At 42.6% G+C, this 15,102-nt stretch overlaps 1 protein-coding gene across 1 annotated transcript in view; it reads left to right on the plus strand.

The window, feature by feature from the left end:
• Window positions 1–1,272: 1,272 nt before the first annotated feature.
• RYR2 (ryanodine receptor 2) overlaps window positions 1,273–15,102 on the plus strand; it is a 527,178-nt gene continuing 513,348 nt past the window's right edge. Inside the window, exons 1-2 of the mRNA XM_065401458.1 lie at window positions 1,273–1,281; window positions 3,782–3,901. Of these exons, the coding sequence (XP_065257530.1) occupies window positions 1,273–1,281; window positions 3,782–3,901 (129 nt within the window). The remainder of the gene's footprint in view (window positions 1,282–3,781; window positions 3,902–15,102) is intronic.

Consider the following 15,102-nt stretch of genomic DNA (forward strand, 5'->3'; position numbering starts at 1 on the left):
TTACATGATACACTAATATTGCATCACTCCGTTGATTCAATTGATTGTTTGAGGTTTAGAGCCCTTGTCTTTATAGCTGAGATACATTTCTCTTCTCTGCGGGGTGTAGCCACATTGTCTCTTCTCCCAACTTGTTAGCTTCATAGCTTTGTTTATCTAATATGTTCTTATTGTGTGTCAAAGTACTTGTAAGTAGAGGCCCAGTGGAAAAACCACATTCCTTTGTTTAAGGTGGGGGTAACTCCTGCTTGAATGGCAAGACACACTGAAATTACAATTCTTAAAATGTATATCCATCACTTTGCATTAATTGCTTGCACCTACATTACACAATGGTATTAATAACCAGTGAGTTATGAGCTTTTCAATGACATGACACCTTTTAGATACAGATTATAACAATAGTGAGTTGGGGTACACTGGGCTAGTCATGCCAGCTGAAATTTATTGCTAGATATCAGGGTGGTGCCCCTAGCCCTCTGCCCTGAGTCTGTTATGAAGTCACAAGGTCTTTTTGTAGTGATTTCATAACAACTACAATTAAGGAAATTCTATCTTTTAACACCTATGGTGATAGGAATATGTTAATGGGAGAACATACCCTGATCTATAAATAGGTGTGAAAAATGCATTGATACTCAGAAAATGGTCTACTTAATGTTCTAAAGCAGCGGTTCTTAACCTGGGGTGCACGCACCTCCTGGGGGTGCGAGATGCCCTTTCTCAGGGTGTGAGACATGCCAGATTTTTTTAGAAGGTAAATCATCAAAAACACAAATTAAGCACAGGCACCTAAGTACAACTACTTTGTTTCATCAAACCTATGTATTTATTAACATTATACATTTTTTAACGATTACTGTAATATGCAAACAAAAATATATCTAGGTTTAAAGAACTGACCTACTTCAACAATTTTTGATAAGGGGTGCAAGGACATATTTTGATTTTTGATAAGGGGTGCGAGGACATATTTTGAGAACTAAAGGGGTGCAGGCTGCAGTAAAGGTTAAGAACCACTGTTCTAAAGTCTATAGAAAAAGAATGGGATTTTTTTTCTGAGTCCAATTCTGCAGTGCAGTGATGGTGCAAATATGTCAGATTCCTCTAAACATACAGCCAGCAAAAGCAGAAGATTGAATTCAGGGTATTACTGTTTAGACGCTTCTCTAGTGGTGCGCACAAGAATGAAAATTAACTCAACTGAGCATTATAATTAACTAAATCTGACTCTGATTTACTCTGACAAAGACATCAAATGTTTTGGACAATATGGATAACGTGAGTTCCATCAAGCCCAAGCTGCTAACTAAAATGAGAGGCTCAACCACTCCATGATTGTACAGCATGTATTTCAAATTTATAAGAATCTGTGTATATTGCAAAACATGTCTGATTCACATTCTAGTCATAGTGAAAATCTCATGGCAACGTATTGAATCATAGGAAGTACATTTGCAAGGGGCTATTCAAACCTTTTAAATTTATTTATTTATTTATTTATTTATTTTTAAGATAGCATGCTTTCTTTTTGAGCTACAAATTTAAGGGCAACGGACCACATGTTCCACTGCACAAGATAGCAAAATCAGAGAAAATCTGTATAAAATGGGTTAAGGGAGTGTGTGGAGGGGTGAGTCAGCTACAGTGTATGGTTTCTCCTACCTTGTAACTATCAGCATCTCCTCCACACCAACATGTATTCTGGGATGTATGCCAGTAATGGGGGCATGGCCAGGTGGAAGTAGCAGTAATCTGGGAATGTGGTACTGCATGTCAGGGAACTGCCAAAGAATCCTTTTAGTTGTTGCTGCTTTAAGCAAATAATAACGATGGATGGTGCGCAAACACAAGACTTTTTTCATACTCTATCTCCAAGTGCTATGCAAAGGTGGATTGTCATTGCTGGCCCCATTATACAGACTGGGACAGTGAGATTCAGAGAGATTAAATTATTTGTGCAAAGAAACATCACAAATCAATGAGAGCTGGGAGGAGAACTTGCACTTCCTCACTTCCCTGCCTCTGGCGTAACCACAAGGCTACACTGCCACTGTGCTTTGCAAACCCTGTGGGCAGGGTCATTGCAGGCAGTGGGTTGAAACAATCGCAGCTGGTAACAGTGGCGGCTGTTCTAGTGGGGTTTGGATTGGTTAGGGGAAGGGGACAGGAAAAGGAGAAAGGTTCTATGAATGTGTTCTGTGGAGAAAGAGAGGACTTAAGTTTCCAGTCTGGTAACAACTAAAATTAACATTAACGTTTTTATTTTAATATTATACAACTAAGGCTTTATTAGAAATGATTTTTTTGTGCCTCAATGAACAAAGCAGCTCTGAAGTACTGAAAGTTGGTGTTCAAGAGGCGCATGTGGATAGATACAGGGTATAAGAAGAGTTCACCCAGAGGAGAGGTACTAGTTTCTAGATACTTGATCTCCCAGCTCCTTTATGTGTGAAGTTAATTTACTGCTGTACTGAGACTTTATTTATTTTTGGGCAGTAAGATATTTCAGCAAATTCTTGAATTTTCAGTGCCAAGTAGGCATGTTAAATGCATTAGTAATGGGTCCTGGAAATCCATAGACTGATGCCAAGAATGAAAAGTCCCTTGGTTCACATAGTGTATACAACCTTCCTTTGCATAGAAGTAAAAACTTGTGAGCAGAGTAGATAAGAATTTTCATTTTTCCCACTCCAGTTCTTCTCTCCTTGTGAGTTTAATACACATTTAAGTGACTCTTCCCCAGATGTTATTACATGGTTACATACAGGTATATTATATACTTAATTCAAATTATTTTGTAAGCAGCACATGTCTAGCTACAAAGAGCCACTGTAGTAAGTAAAGAGTTTCTTGGGTCAATAAAATATTTCACAGGAGTGATTGAGATGCATAGAATTTCCTGGGAATTAACACCCCTTAACTTTACCATACATCATTATCTCCAGCAACTTGAAGCTCAGTCATTTATTGTTGGCATCTGATGAAAATGCTTGGTATACATATGGGACATAGAAGAAATGCAGCGGCTTGTGTTTAACTAAGAACTGCACTGATGACCATAAAAATGAATTTCATATTTACAGGTTCCTACCTGCTTCTGGTTGCATTCATCAATCCACATTTTTGTTTGGTAATATTTTATGCACCTGATGTTAGGTGTGACCTTTTCATAGTCACCTGAATGACATTTATTATGGAAAAACTATCATTTGCTTCATAAATCAGAGTCAGCAAAGTGTTTAGTGTTTATTACATTACATTAGTACATTATTTTTGTTGTGATGTAGTTCTTAAAAAGAAATGTGGTGTTCGAATATAAACACATTGTAGCAATGTTTTACTGCAGCATCTAAGGCCCCAAAACTGGAAAGGGAGCCATCTGAAAGACTTTGGGAACAGATTCCTTTGCAGGATTGGGGTCTAAATTAGGGCCTGTGAAAGTCAAGGGCAACATTTCCTTTGACTACAGTAATAGTAGGATTAGGGGCCCCAATCATTGTTGTGTCTATCCTTTGAAACAAAAATCAATATTAATAGATGAGATGTTCAATATAATTAAAAACAAACAAAACATCACGCATCTCAGCACGTTATTGTGATGATTCCCTCTGAATCATCCAAATTTTCCCTTCCATGAATGAAAGCTACCCTGGGATTCACTTCTGTTGCTGTTTGTCGCTGATTACTTCTGATTTTTAGCTATGTCTTTGTAAATGCTTCCCAAAGACCTATAGGATCGAAACCATAACCATGTTCAATTTTTGTCTTTTTTTTGTAGGATGATGAAGTGGTTCTGCAATGCACTGCCACCGTTCACAAGGAGCAACAGAAACTGTGCCTTGCTGCAGAAGGATTTGGCAACAGGCTCTGTTTTTTGGAATCCACTTCAAATTCTAAGGTATAGCAAGCTGTCTGAATGTAGTGCTGTTTGTAATGTCATTAACAAGGAGGAAGATTTCTTGTTGGTACAATATTGCTTGCTGTGACATATAGTAAACAAGTTATCTAAAGGCACGGGCAAGTCAAATAAATCCCCAAATACATAATGAAGGTTTTAATCCCTCATGACGCTTGCAGGCTGAATTCTTTGTCACTTGCAGGCTGGATTACTGGAATATATGGGGGGGCTATCCTTTGAAGCCCATCTGACAGAGGGAGTTCATTTTAGGATTTTGCTCCTTACTGCCAGTTCACCAGTGCGCTAATTTGGTGTGCTACAGAGCAAACTTCATGCAGTGCAAAGATGCATTTCTTTAGTGTGGCATTGAGGCAGTTGCCAGAGGATATTTATCCCACCAGTAGTGGGCATATGTGATAAAAGTAAGGGTTTATTTTGTGCTGTTTGCTTTGGGATAATTGTTTGTTTTGAATCTTTCTAATGTTACAAGATGCACAATCCTGGTGCAAATATCAAATAAATTGTATCCAACCTACGTAATGGTTTTCTATAATATAGTACATATAGTGTAGTAATGGTGAGAAGAGATTTTTTACAATGAAGGTTGCTGTTCAACAAATGAGTGTTCACACACTGAGATTCAGTTCTGCATTCATAAACTTGGGTATCTCTCACTGAAATCAAAAAGAGCCATTTCTAAAGGAGGAAATTAGACAGCTATTTGTGTTAACTGATGTTTATTTATTGATATTAAGTAGCATGTGTTTCTAGTTTTATAAATATTTTTTCTCCAGATCAAGTATAAATATTTGGTGAGCGAATTAAATGTATGAAAAGCATCTAGAAAGTAAGATCTCCAGAAGGGATTAGTATTGAGGTCATTTAAAAAAAGAAAAAAGAAGCCTACCAACTTCCATAGCATCACTTTATCATTAAATACATCATCTCTCATATATTGCAGAGTAATGCTTTATTTTCCATGTCTCATCATTTTGACTGTATTATTCATCATTATAACATTTTTATTAGAATGTTAATGATTCATTATAATAGCAATGATCTGGATGAATTCATTCATGCTGTTCCATTTTAAGTGAGTCTTTTTAATTATAAAAATACTTCAGGATGGAAGGAACTGCAGTACTGTATTAGCTGCCTCAAAGGCCAGAAAATCTAGTTTATTTAATGAGTGAATTATCATTCAATAATTTTGGATCGTAAACATCCAATCCCATATAAAATGTTATAACTGTGAAGATAATGTATACATTTCAAAGCAGTTCCAATTCTTCTTCTTCGATACCATCTTTTCCAGGTGCCTAATAAGTCACCATCTACTCTGTTAGCTCTGTAAGAGTTGGGGGGGTGGGGGAAGGGAGAGTGAAGGCCGTCGTTTTTAATTTTTCAAAGGCTCACAAATCCTAAAATAAGCCCATCTGGAGAAATGAAGTGTTGAGAGAGCCAGAGAATTATGAGACAGCAACACAAAGCTGACTGGAACAAGAGAAAATGAGAGAGGCATTATGAGCAGGCAAAAACATTATCTCTACGATACTTAAGTATGTTTTGTTGTTTAGGCAAGAGCATTTAAAAGGGTTTTGTGGATATTGTGGACTGTCTTTTTGTTCTGTTTGTATACCACCCAGCACAATGGGGTCCTGCTCCATGACTGGGGTCCTTAGTCACTGCAGTAATACAAATAATAATAATCACCTTTTGAGAGACTAGACAAGGTAGAGAATAAAAAAAAAAGTTAGAAGTCAACTATCAGTAAATGTAAATCAGTCTTGCCAGAAAAAACACTCTGGATCTCATCTATAGGTGTGTAATAGTTCAAGTGAAAAATGTTTACAGCTACATTTTATTCTCAATCCAAGTCAGCACAGACATTTGTGTCCTTGAACCAATGTTGGGGAGTGTCCAGACTAGTGTTTGCCAATAAATTTGAAAACATGGTAACTCCCGCAATCAAATAACGTGAGAGAAACACCCTAGTCAAGACAAGCCCTAGGTTGCTCAAGGTTCACATTATTGGCACTCATGTCATCCTCTAGTTCTCCAGCGGCTCTCCAGAGTTTTACAGGAGACAAAAGAAAAAACCCCTAGGATAGACAAGTCTTGAATTTTTACTCAACAAGTAAGGAGAAAATGGAAAAACTTCCAATCCTACTTTATGTTGCTTCTTCGTGACACCTAAGGCACAAACCTATTTTTTTTCTTTTGTAGGTGAATTCAATTTTAAGTAGCTTTCATGGTGTTAGAGCTTGTAGAAATTTTTCTAAATTTTGGCAAAAAAAGTTCACTTTTTTGGGGAGGGGGGCATTTTTAACCAGCTCTATTCCTTGCGTGGAAAACCCAGACCTTAGTTAGGGTTTATAGAACCAAGGGACATTTAATCCACTTCTGTTGCCAATAGGATCTGTTTCTTTGTTTTGAAAACCAGGTCGTTATTTGTATATACAAATCTCAGTGATTCGGAAAAAATGTTATCAAAAACTTTATGCTTTCTAAAGTGAATCATTCTTCTTAAGATCTAAATGCATGGTACTGGAGTAGTCCTTTCCAATATTAGCCCTCCAAAAATATTTTTCATCCTAAATGTGAAACTCCTTTCCCCCTTCCCAAACACAACCTTACAGTAGTCAGGAGTGCAGGATTGGAAATATTCAGCCCTCCACTATTGTTGGATTTGAGTTTTGATGTTTCATGAATCATCAAGGCTAGAAATGCCAGCTTTGTCACTAGAGAGTTAAGAATCCCTCTTTTCTAATGGCATAAGGGATTTTTTTCCTCTTGCTGGCAGACCTTAAATATCATGACATTATGATTTATAGAACTATTATATATCTCTTTTTAGTGTTTTTTTTTTTAAAATGTACTGTTTATAATTTTTCTATCCCTCTGAACCCTCTGCATTTTGGACTCATGGAACTAAGATATCTTGGCTTTATAAATAGTGAATATATATAAAAATAGTCTCAAAGATTTTAAAAATCATTCTAAAGTTAGGTTTTTTTGTAAAACATCATAAACAAAGTAGGATAATATGGAGTGAAGGTTTTATTAACACTTATTTGGGGTAACATTGTTTGGGGTAACCCACCTCATGGTGATTCCACTAATTCGGGCATTCCTAAGTATTTAGCGAGATTCCAGAATTTTTGGAATTAGTTGATAGCTTGGGGGTCTGAGTGTTTGTCAGACTCTGAGGACATTGGGCCTGATCCAGTACCCATTGAAGTAAATGGGAGATTTGCCATTGATTTCAAAGGGAGCTGGGTCAGTGACAAAGGGCTCAGTCTTGCTCCTATTGAAACCAGTAACAGAGGTGGAATTGATTTCCTTGGGAGCAGGCCCAGGCCCGGAGTGAGCATTTCCTTCTCTTTATTTCTTGTTTGCTTTTAGGTGTGCTATGCATGACGGGAGGGTGAGGGAGCTCCCGCTTCAAGTGGTGGTGTTATAATTATTTTATACTGTGGCAGTGCTCAGTCACTACCCCTAAGAGAAGATTCAATGATGGGTGTAATGAATTACTGATGGGGACTGTCTACTAATCTGTTTATACATTGTGTAGTACAGTGGGGCCCTGGTCTTTGTTGGACCCTAGATACTCCTGTAATAAACCTAAAAATAAGAGGAGAGAGGATGAGAGGTAACAATAAGAATATCATGCTGTTTTCTGCTCTGGCCTCCTCCTCTTTTCTCAATCGTATCCTTTTGCATGTTTCACTTCTTCTATGAAGCTCACAAACACAGACACTAACCCACATCAAACAATCTCTCCCCCCCAACATCTCATTAGAGAATAAGTGAGTTAGAACAGAATAACTTTCCTTTTATTTTTGTATTTTAGACTCATAGACTTTAAGGTCAGAAGGGACCATCATGATCATCTAGTCCAGTGGTTCTCAAACTTTTGTACTGGTTACCCCTTTCACATAGCAAGCCTCTGAGTGCAACCTCCCCCCCCCACTTTATACATTAAAAACACTTTTTAATATATTTAATACTATTATAAATGCTGGAGGCAAAGCGGGGTTTGGGGTGGAGGCTGACAACTCACGACCTCCCATGTAATAACCTCATGACCCCCTGAGGGGTCCCGACCCCCAGTTTGAGAACCTCTGATCTAGTCTGATCTCCTGCACATTGCAGGCCACAGAATCTCACCCACCCACTCCTGTAATAGACCCATAACCTCTGGAAGAGTTACTGAAGTGCTCAAATCAAGATTTAAAGAATTCAAGTTACAGAGAATCCCCCATTTACACTAATTTAAACCTGCTAGTGCCCTGTGCCCCCGGAGTCTCTGCCAATTTGACCTGAGGGAAAATTCCTTCTCAACACCAAATATAGTAGTCAGTTGCACCCTGAGCATGTGGGCAAGACATGTGTATCTTGCCTTCTCTGCATCTGTATTCTAGCCAGGCTTCTCAAACTGTGGTACGTGAACTTGATGTTAATCAGTACACTTCACAACAATTTAAGAAGGTGGCATGTAAACTAATTCTGGGGAGTGCTATAAACTGTAAGTTCTTCAGGGCAGGGATTGTTGTTTTTTTGTCTTGCATAGTACCAAGCATGTCTGTGCCTAATATAATAAATTATCTCCTTGGCTCCCACTGAGGGACAGTGCTTATGCATTGAGTTTTTTGGTTGGTTAATTCCATACTTGCTGTGAATAAGGCCAAGAACTGATTCTGACCTGTGGTGTGTGTGTGTGTGTGTATATATATATATATATATACACCAGACCTACTAGCATCGTGTTTAGAAGCCAACTAAAGTTTTTTCTTCTTTGACTTTCATCGGCAAATTAATTCATGGAATCCAAAATCTGTGTTGGCAATCCTTTCTAGTTTTTCTGGAGATTTGCACCAATTGTTGGATATTTCTTAATGCTCGCATTATTGGCCTTTTAAAAAAAAAATCAACAAGAAAAGAATGGCTGTGCTGTGGCCACTATCCTGTGTGCTCCTTGAAAACCATATTGCCAAGTAAATCTTGATATTTAAATACTAGCAGAGGGATAGCTCAATGGTTTGAGCATTGGTCTGCTAAACCCAAGGTTGTGAGCTCAAGCCTTGAGGGTGGTTATTTAAGGATCTGGGGCAAAAATCTGTCTGGGGATTGGTCCTGCTTTCAGCAGGGGGTTGGATTAGATGACCTCCTGAGGTCCCTTCCAATCCTGATATTCTATGATTCTGTGAATCTAATGCAAGTGGTCAGAGGACTCCACTTAGCAGAGATATTTAGAGCAATATTTGATTTAATAATTTAAATAAAAAGTACAGGTTGAATCTCTAATCTGGCACTCCCTGGTCCGGCAACATCCGTGGTCCGGCATAGGCACTGACTCCGTGGGTGGTCCGGGGCTGGAGCACCCGTGGGGAAAAGTTAGTGGATGCAGAGCAGCCACGCGCTTACCAACTACTCCTGCTCCTCCCTCCCAGCGCTTCCAGAGCGCTGAGAACAACTGATTCGCAGCATTCAAGGTCCGGGGGAGAGGACCTGGGGCCAGCGGCTGGGACCCTGAGTGAGGGGCTGGTGTCTGGGACCTGGGGCCGGCATTGGAGCCCCCGGGCGGGGAAGCCACGCTGGGCGCCAAGCCGGGGGGTGCTGCAGTACTCCATGCATCCGTACTTACCCACGCTGACACTCTTCATTGACCTCCCGCGGTTTGGAAAATTCTCTGGTTTGGCACCGGTCAGGTCCCGAGGATGCTGGACTAGAGAGGTTCAACCTGTACTTAGTAAATTTACATATAGCTGCGTGTATATTTGTTTCCTTACTTTACAGCTATCATTTAGACATACAGTAATATTATGAAGAGACAGTTTAATAGTTTGGCAACATTCCATTTTCAATACACCGTTATACATCAGTTACATTGAGCGGCCAGTATGTTGCCATGAGGGAAAGCATTTTAAAATACAAGCAGATACATTCTATTTATATGTGGAATTTTGTATATGAAATTTATAAGACTAGATTGTGAGAATATACTGTTCTCCTCTGTAGGGGGTGGTGAGTAGCTGTGCTGCGCCAGGAGGAGCTCCAGAAAAGATCTCTCCCTCAGACACCTCATGAGTTACGGTTCCTTTGGAGCTTCTGTCTTGTGCTGGGAGGGGAAGAGAAGGCATTATTGGACCAATAGTAGATATAGCATATTTCCTTCTCATCTCATTTCCAGCTTAGTCTATTCTGTTGGGTCCTCACCTGTGCACTTCCAGTTGTTCATTAAGTGATTTGACTATCTGTCACTAGACTAACATCGTGTGACTGGCATAAGGGGATAGAAGCCATGCGTCCACCTTCACCACAGTTTATATCACTCGCTCGTTCATGGAGGAACTAACAGGTGCATAACCCTTGTTGCCCTCTCATACTGAGGCTCATAATCTGGGTAAGCCTGGCACAGCTGCACAGGGTCTGCGGCAGGGTCCTTATTCCTTACTTCTGTGCAGTGTTGTGCCAAGTCACAAGCATGGCCTAAGTAAACTAGCATACAATGAAAATATTGCCATTATGAGTCAAAAAAGCCAGAGTCTAAGCTGTGTCTGCAGATTATTTTATTTGCAAATAAGTACTGTAATAGCACTTGAGAGCACAAATATACAGAAGTTGGGTCAGCATTTAACTCATTTTCAGTCTGCAGTGTATGTGTGCATGCTCAGTTATCTATTTTTGCATATGTACACATTTTACCAGCACTTTTTTTAAGTTGACCCAATGTGTATTTGATATACTGCTTTACAGCAAACTAAAGCAATGTTCCTCTTGTACACCTCTACACCCGATATAATGCGACCCGATATAACATTAATTCGGATATAACGCAGTAAAGCAGCGCTCCGGGGGGGCGGGGCTGCGCACTCCGGGAAATCAAAGCAAGTTCGATATAACGCAGTTTCACCTATAACACGGTAAGATTTTTTGGCTCCCGAGGACAGCGTTATAGCGGGGTAGAGGTGTATTTTAATTGGACAAGCTGCATATGCTGTGAATGTTTTTGCACTGGTTGTCGTGTTTGTGTTCACAAGTATCCAAATTCAGCCTTTTAGTGCATATTGCTTAAGGTGGAAATACACCCTTATGCAGTAGAACCCCGTTGAGAGTTGTGAATTATTCATATAAAGGGAATAAAATGGTGCTGTAGGGTCTCTGAACTTTACAGTAGAACCTCACTACTACTTAAACCACTAATTTGCAAACTCAGTAATTATCACAGAATGAAGAAATAAATGGTGATCTTACTTCTTGTGTCAGCAAAGCTTGAAGAGCGGAGTCATACAAATGTTAAGAGGAAGTCTGAATATCGGCTTCTTGGCTGACCCATGTCCCCTTTCACCACCATCTCCATCTGTTGGTTTTGTTTTTGCCACTGTAACAGGGTTGGGACTCACCATTGTGGCGCCTCCTACTGGTTACTCCGGGAATTAGCTCAGTCCAGTGGAGCATCCCCTCTCGGTGGTATCCCGCCCGTTGTCTTGCCCTTAGTTGGCTTCTGAGCCCACGTTGCTCACCAACTCGCGGTGTCCTCTTCAGGACCACTGCCCTCCAGCAGTGCCCCTTAGTCCTTCCACACCCCCTTCTGGGGGGGGGGTGTCAATCAGCAGTCTCTATGTCCAGCCACCGTGGTCAACCACACACCCCAAAGTCTAATCCCTCCTGTCAGGGATCTGGCGTGGTCTATAATGGCCACTTCCTACGGCTGGGTGTACTGGAAGGGGGGAAAGGGAGGACCCAGGCCCGCCCTCTACTCTGGGTCCCGACCCAGGGACCCTCTGGCGGCAGCCTCGCTGTCCTCCTTCTCTCCCCTCCGTCTGCCTACTTCCCTGGGCCGCTTCCCCTATGGCCCCTTGCACCCGCTAGGCCCTTCTCTTCAGGGCCTGCAGCCTGGCAGGCCTCAGGCTAGAGCTCCCTTTTTGCTCCCCGAGCCTGGCCAGCACTGCGCTGTCTGCGGTGCTAGTCTCCCTCCTCTGGAGACAGACCTTCCCCTGTCAAAGGCCTGGGACAAACGGACTGCGCCCTCCCTGAGCAGCCTTTTTATAGGGCTGAGCCTGGCCCTGATTGGCTGCCTCCAATCTGGGCCCTGATTGGTTCCCACTAAGCCCTTCTCCCATTGGCTGTGCGTCTGCGCGGGCCCACTGGCCTGCCGCAGCCCATACTCTCAGGGAGTGGGGCAGCCGCCCCACTACAGCCACTTAATGCTCTGAACATTTTATGGCAACTTAAATTCTTTTGTAAATTTCTAGGAAAGTGGTCTAAGTTTGTGGAGTAAATTACAGGTTGAAGTGGAGCAAATAGGTGTGTTAATAATGCAAAGGGAAAATATTTCAACAAATTCAGCGCATGCTAGTGTTCTGCATTTCATCCACCAGCAATGGTAGCAATGCGGGGAGGAAGAGGGGTTGATTAGAAAGGTTTCAGAAGCAATTACTGAGTTGTCAGACAAAAATCACATTTTTGGAAAAATATTTGGTGTTCTGGGGTGGGCTTCTCCATATTTTTGTTTCCATATTGGGAGCTTATAGAGTGCAGAAGGATGGTACTAAATAAAAACACTGTGGGTATATCTTTTTTATTTAAGGTAATATAAAAGTTAGTTTATAACTAGGTTTAGCCCTTAAAATGCTCTCATCAGAGCATTTAGTTTGAAAATGCCTCGTTTGTCAGGTGACTAAAGTAGACATAATAGAAGCTGATCATTTGTTCTTAGGGAGCATAGTATTTAATGTTCCTGAATATGTATAGTAAAATTAGATTCTTAATTATAAATTTGTTGACATTATTGCAGTAACTGGAGTTGTCTTTCTTAGCCATTTGCTCTTTGAGCTGAAAGTTGATGTCAGATGCCTGTCCTTGTTTCTGGAATGAGTGGGATTGATGCAGTGCATTTTTGTTTTGTTGCATAATGTTAACCAATTAGGTGTAATGATGGCTTTGTTATGAAGATAGAAGGCTTTAATTAAGGGCAGGCTTTAAAAAAAAATAATATTCTCACAATGTGAGGGCCACTTCCTGCCCATGAATGCACACACATGACTCCCATGGTAGCTGGGGGAGCTGGACAGGTGTCTATCATGTAAAGCATACCTTGCACTTACCAGTGAGTTACCATTGTTTTGGAAAATCATGGACCACCTTTAGGTTTCACTAAGCAGAAACTGAACGAACAGAGGCCTATTGGGGCTGATTTCTGGTTACAGAAATAATGTTTCATGTAGCATTGTTTAACCGACAGTGCATGCTTTCTGAAATAACTTTAAGGATTGCAGGGGAAGGAGAATGGCAAAAAAGAATCTCCTTCTTTTGGAGGGGTGTTGCTTGGGTGCCTTGCGTTACATGAATAATCACTCCATAATGTCCACAAGAGCTAAATACGTAGTCTTAGCAAGTAGTGAATGTGAAATGTCCCTTTATTCATCCAAGGATTTAATCTTCTATCAATTGCACATAAACTGATGCACAGTAGGTTTTTCTTTTTTCTTTTCTACAGGCCAGCCAGGTCACTATCTCACTACCATTTTAGTCTCCGACTTCCACTAATTTCTGAGTTTCTTTTTCAGCTCATCATATAACTTTTTAGCCGTGATAGTTGCTCAGTGAATTATGTTTTGAGTAGGAGGAATTTGCTATATTTGTCTGATTTGAAAAGCAGCTATTGATGTTGTAAATGAAGTAATAACATAGCATGAAAGCTTCCAAATATTTAAGAGTGCTGTGCATTAACAGTGGTTTAGCCTGATATTTCTGGGGCATCTTTTTTGTACTGTGCTGATGTTTTGTTTATCCTTAACTGAGCATTAAGGATTATATTCATGAATAGGATTCATGCACGTATGTTGTGTTTCTGAGTGAGTGCAGAGCAGAGCGCTAAGATGCTGCCTCCCTCCATCCTCTGAGATTACTTACTGTGTTGTGCTGTTTGCCTTTTTCTCTAACAGCAGCCCTCTCAGTTTCTGTTCCTGCCCCAGCTAATCAGTAGGAAAGATCTGTGCTCTTTCAGCTCAGTCATGTTGTAATGATCCATGACTGTATGCATACATAGACATTACACTTGCCTGCTAAACTGCACTCATGCTTCCTAGGGAATAGATCTCTTGACTTTTGGTAGGGCCGGCTCTAGGTTTTTTGCCGCCCCAAGCAAAAATTTTTTTGGCTGCCCCCCACCCCAGCCCTGGGCTCTGCCCCCCACCCCACCGGCACCCCCTGCCACCCCAGTGCTGGGCTCTTCCCCCCACCCCACCCGCACCCCCTGCCGCCCCAGCGCTGGGCTTCCCCCCACCAGTACTGACTCCGCCCGCTCCCCCCTCGCCTCCAGCCAGTCCAGTGCTGGCAGGATCGGGGTAAGCAGCGGGGCTCCCTGGCCGCGCCTCAGCCCAGGGTCCCTCCAGCCGGGGCTTCCGCCTCCAGGACTGGCTGGGACCGCGGGAGGACAGAGCCGGGGGACTGCCCCAGAGGGAGCGGAGCCCCGGAGAGCGGGACGCGGGCCCCGCACGGCAGCGCCCCGCCCTCTATGGCCCCACTCCTGCTGCTGCTCCTGGCCTCCCTGCCGCAGTCCCTGGGCGACTCTGGCTGCTTCGCCCAGCCCCGGCTGCGGCACTGGGGGGGCGGCCGCTCTGCGGCACCTGCAGGTGGCTCCGTGTGCCCCGAGGGGCGGCCCCCAGCCCGAGTGTCCCGCGCTCGGAGCCCGCCCGGCCATAAGGTGCGGGCGCTGCTCCCCGACGTGAACTGCAGTGGCCCCAGGGCGCCCCCAGTGCAGGACGTGCTGCTGCTGCCAGGGCCAGCTCTAGGCTTTTGCCACCCAAGTGCCCCCCCCCCCCCAAAAAGGCTGGCTGGAATGCCTCCCCGAAAATGTGCCGCCCCAAGCACCTGCTTGGTTTGCTGGTGCCTGGAGCCGGCGGCCCTGACTTTTGGCATCTATAATTTGAAGTAAAGCTGTTAGCTTCCTCTAGGGTTAGTGCTCATAGTCTTTATGCTGCCCCGGGTTTGTCTCAGGACCATGCGGCCAGCAGGTAAAGGCTGTGGGCTGGTCAGTCTTCTCCCGGGGATGAATGGGCTGCGCGGAAGCATGGGGCTAAAGTTGGGCTGCTCTCCCCGAGGATGGGTCCAAGCAGAGTCTGGCAGCAGCTGGGTGCGGAGGCCCCAGCCAGTGGTGGGGCTGGGGGTCACTGCAAATGGTGGGGGGAGGAGGA

This window comes from Emys orbicularis, chromosome 3, assembly GCF_028017835.1.
Source record: "Emys orbicularis isolate rEmyOrb1 chromosome 3, rEmyOrb1.hap1, whole genome shotgun sequence".
Taxonomy (NCBI): Eukaryota; Metazoa; Chordata; order Testudines; family Emydidae; genus Emys; species Emys orbicularis.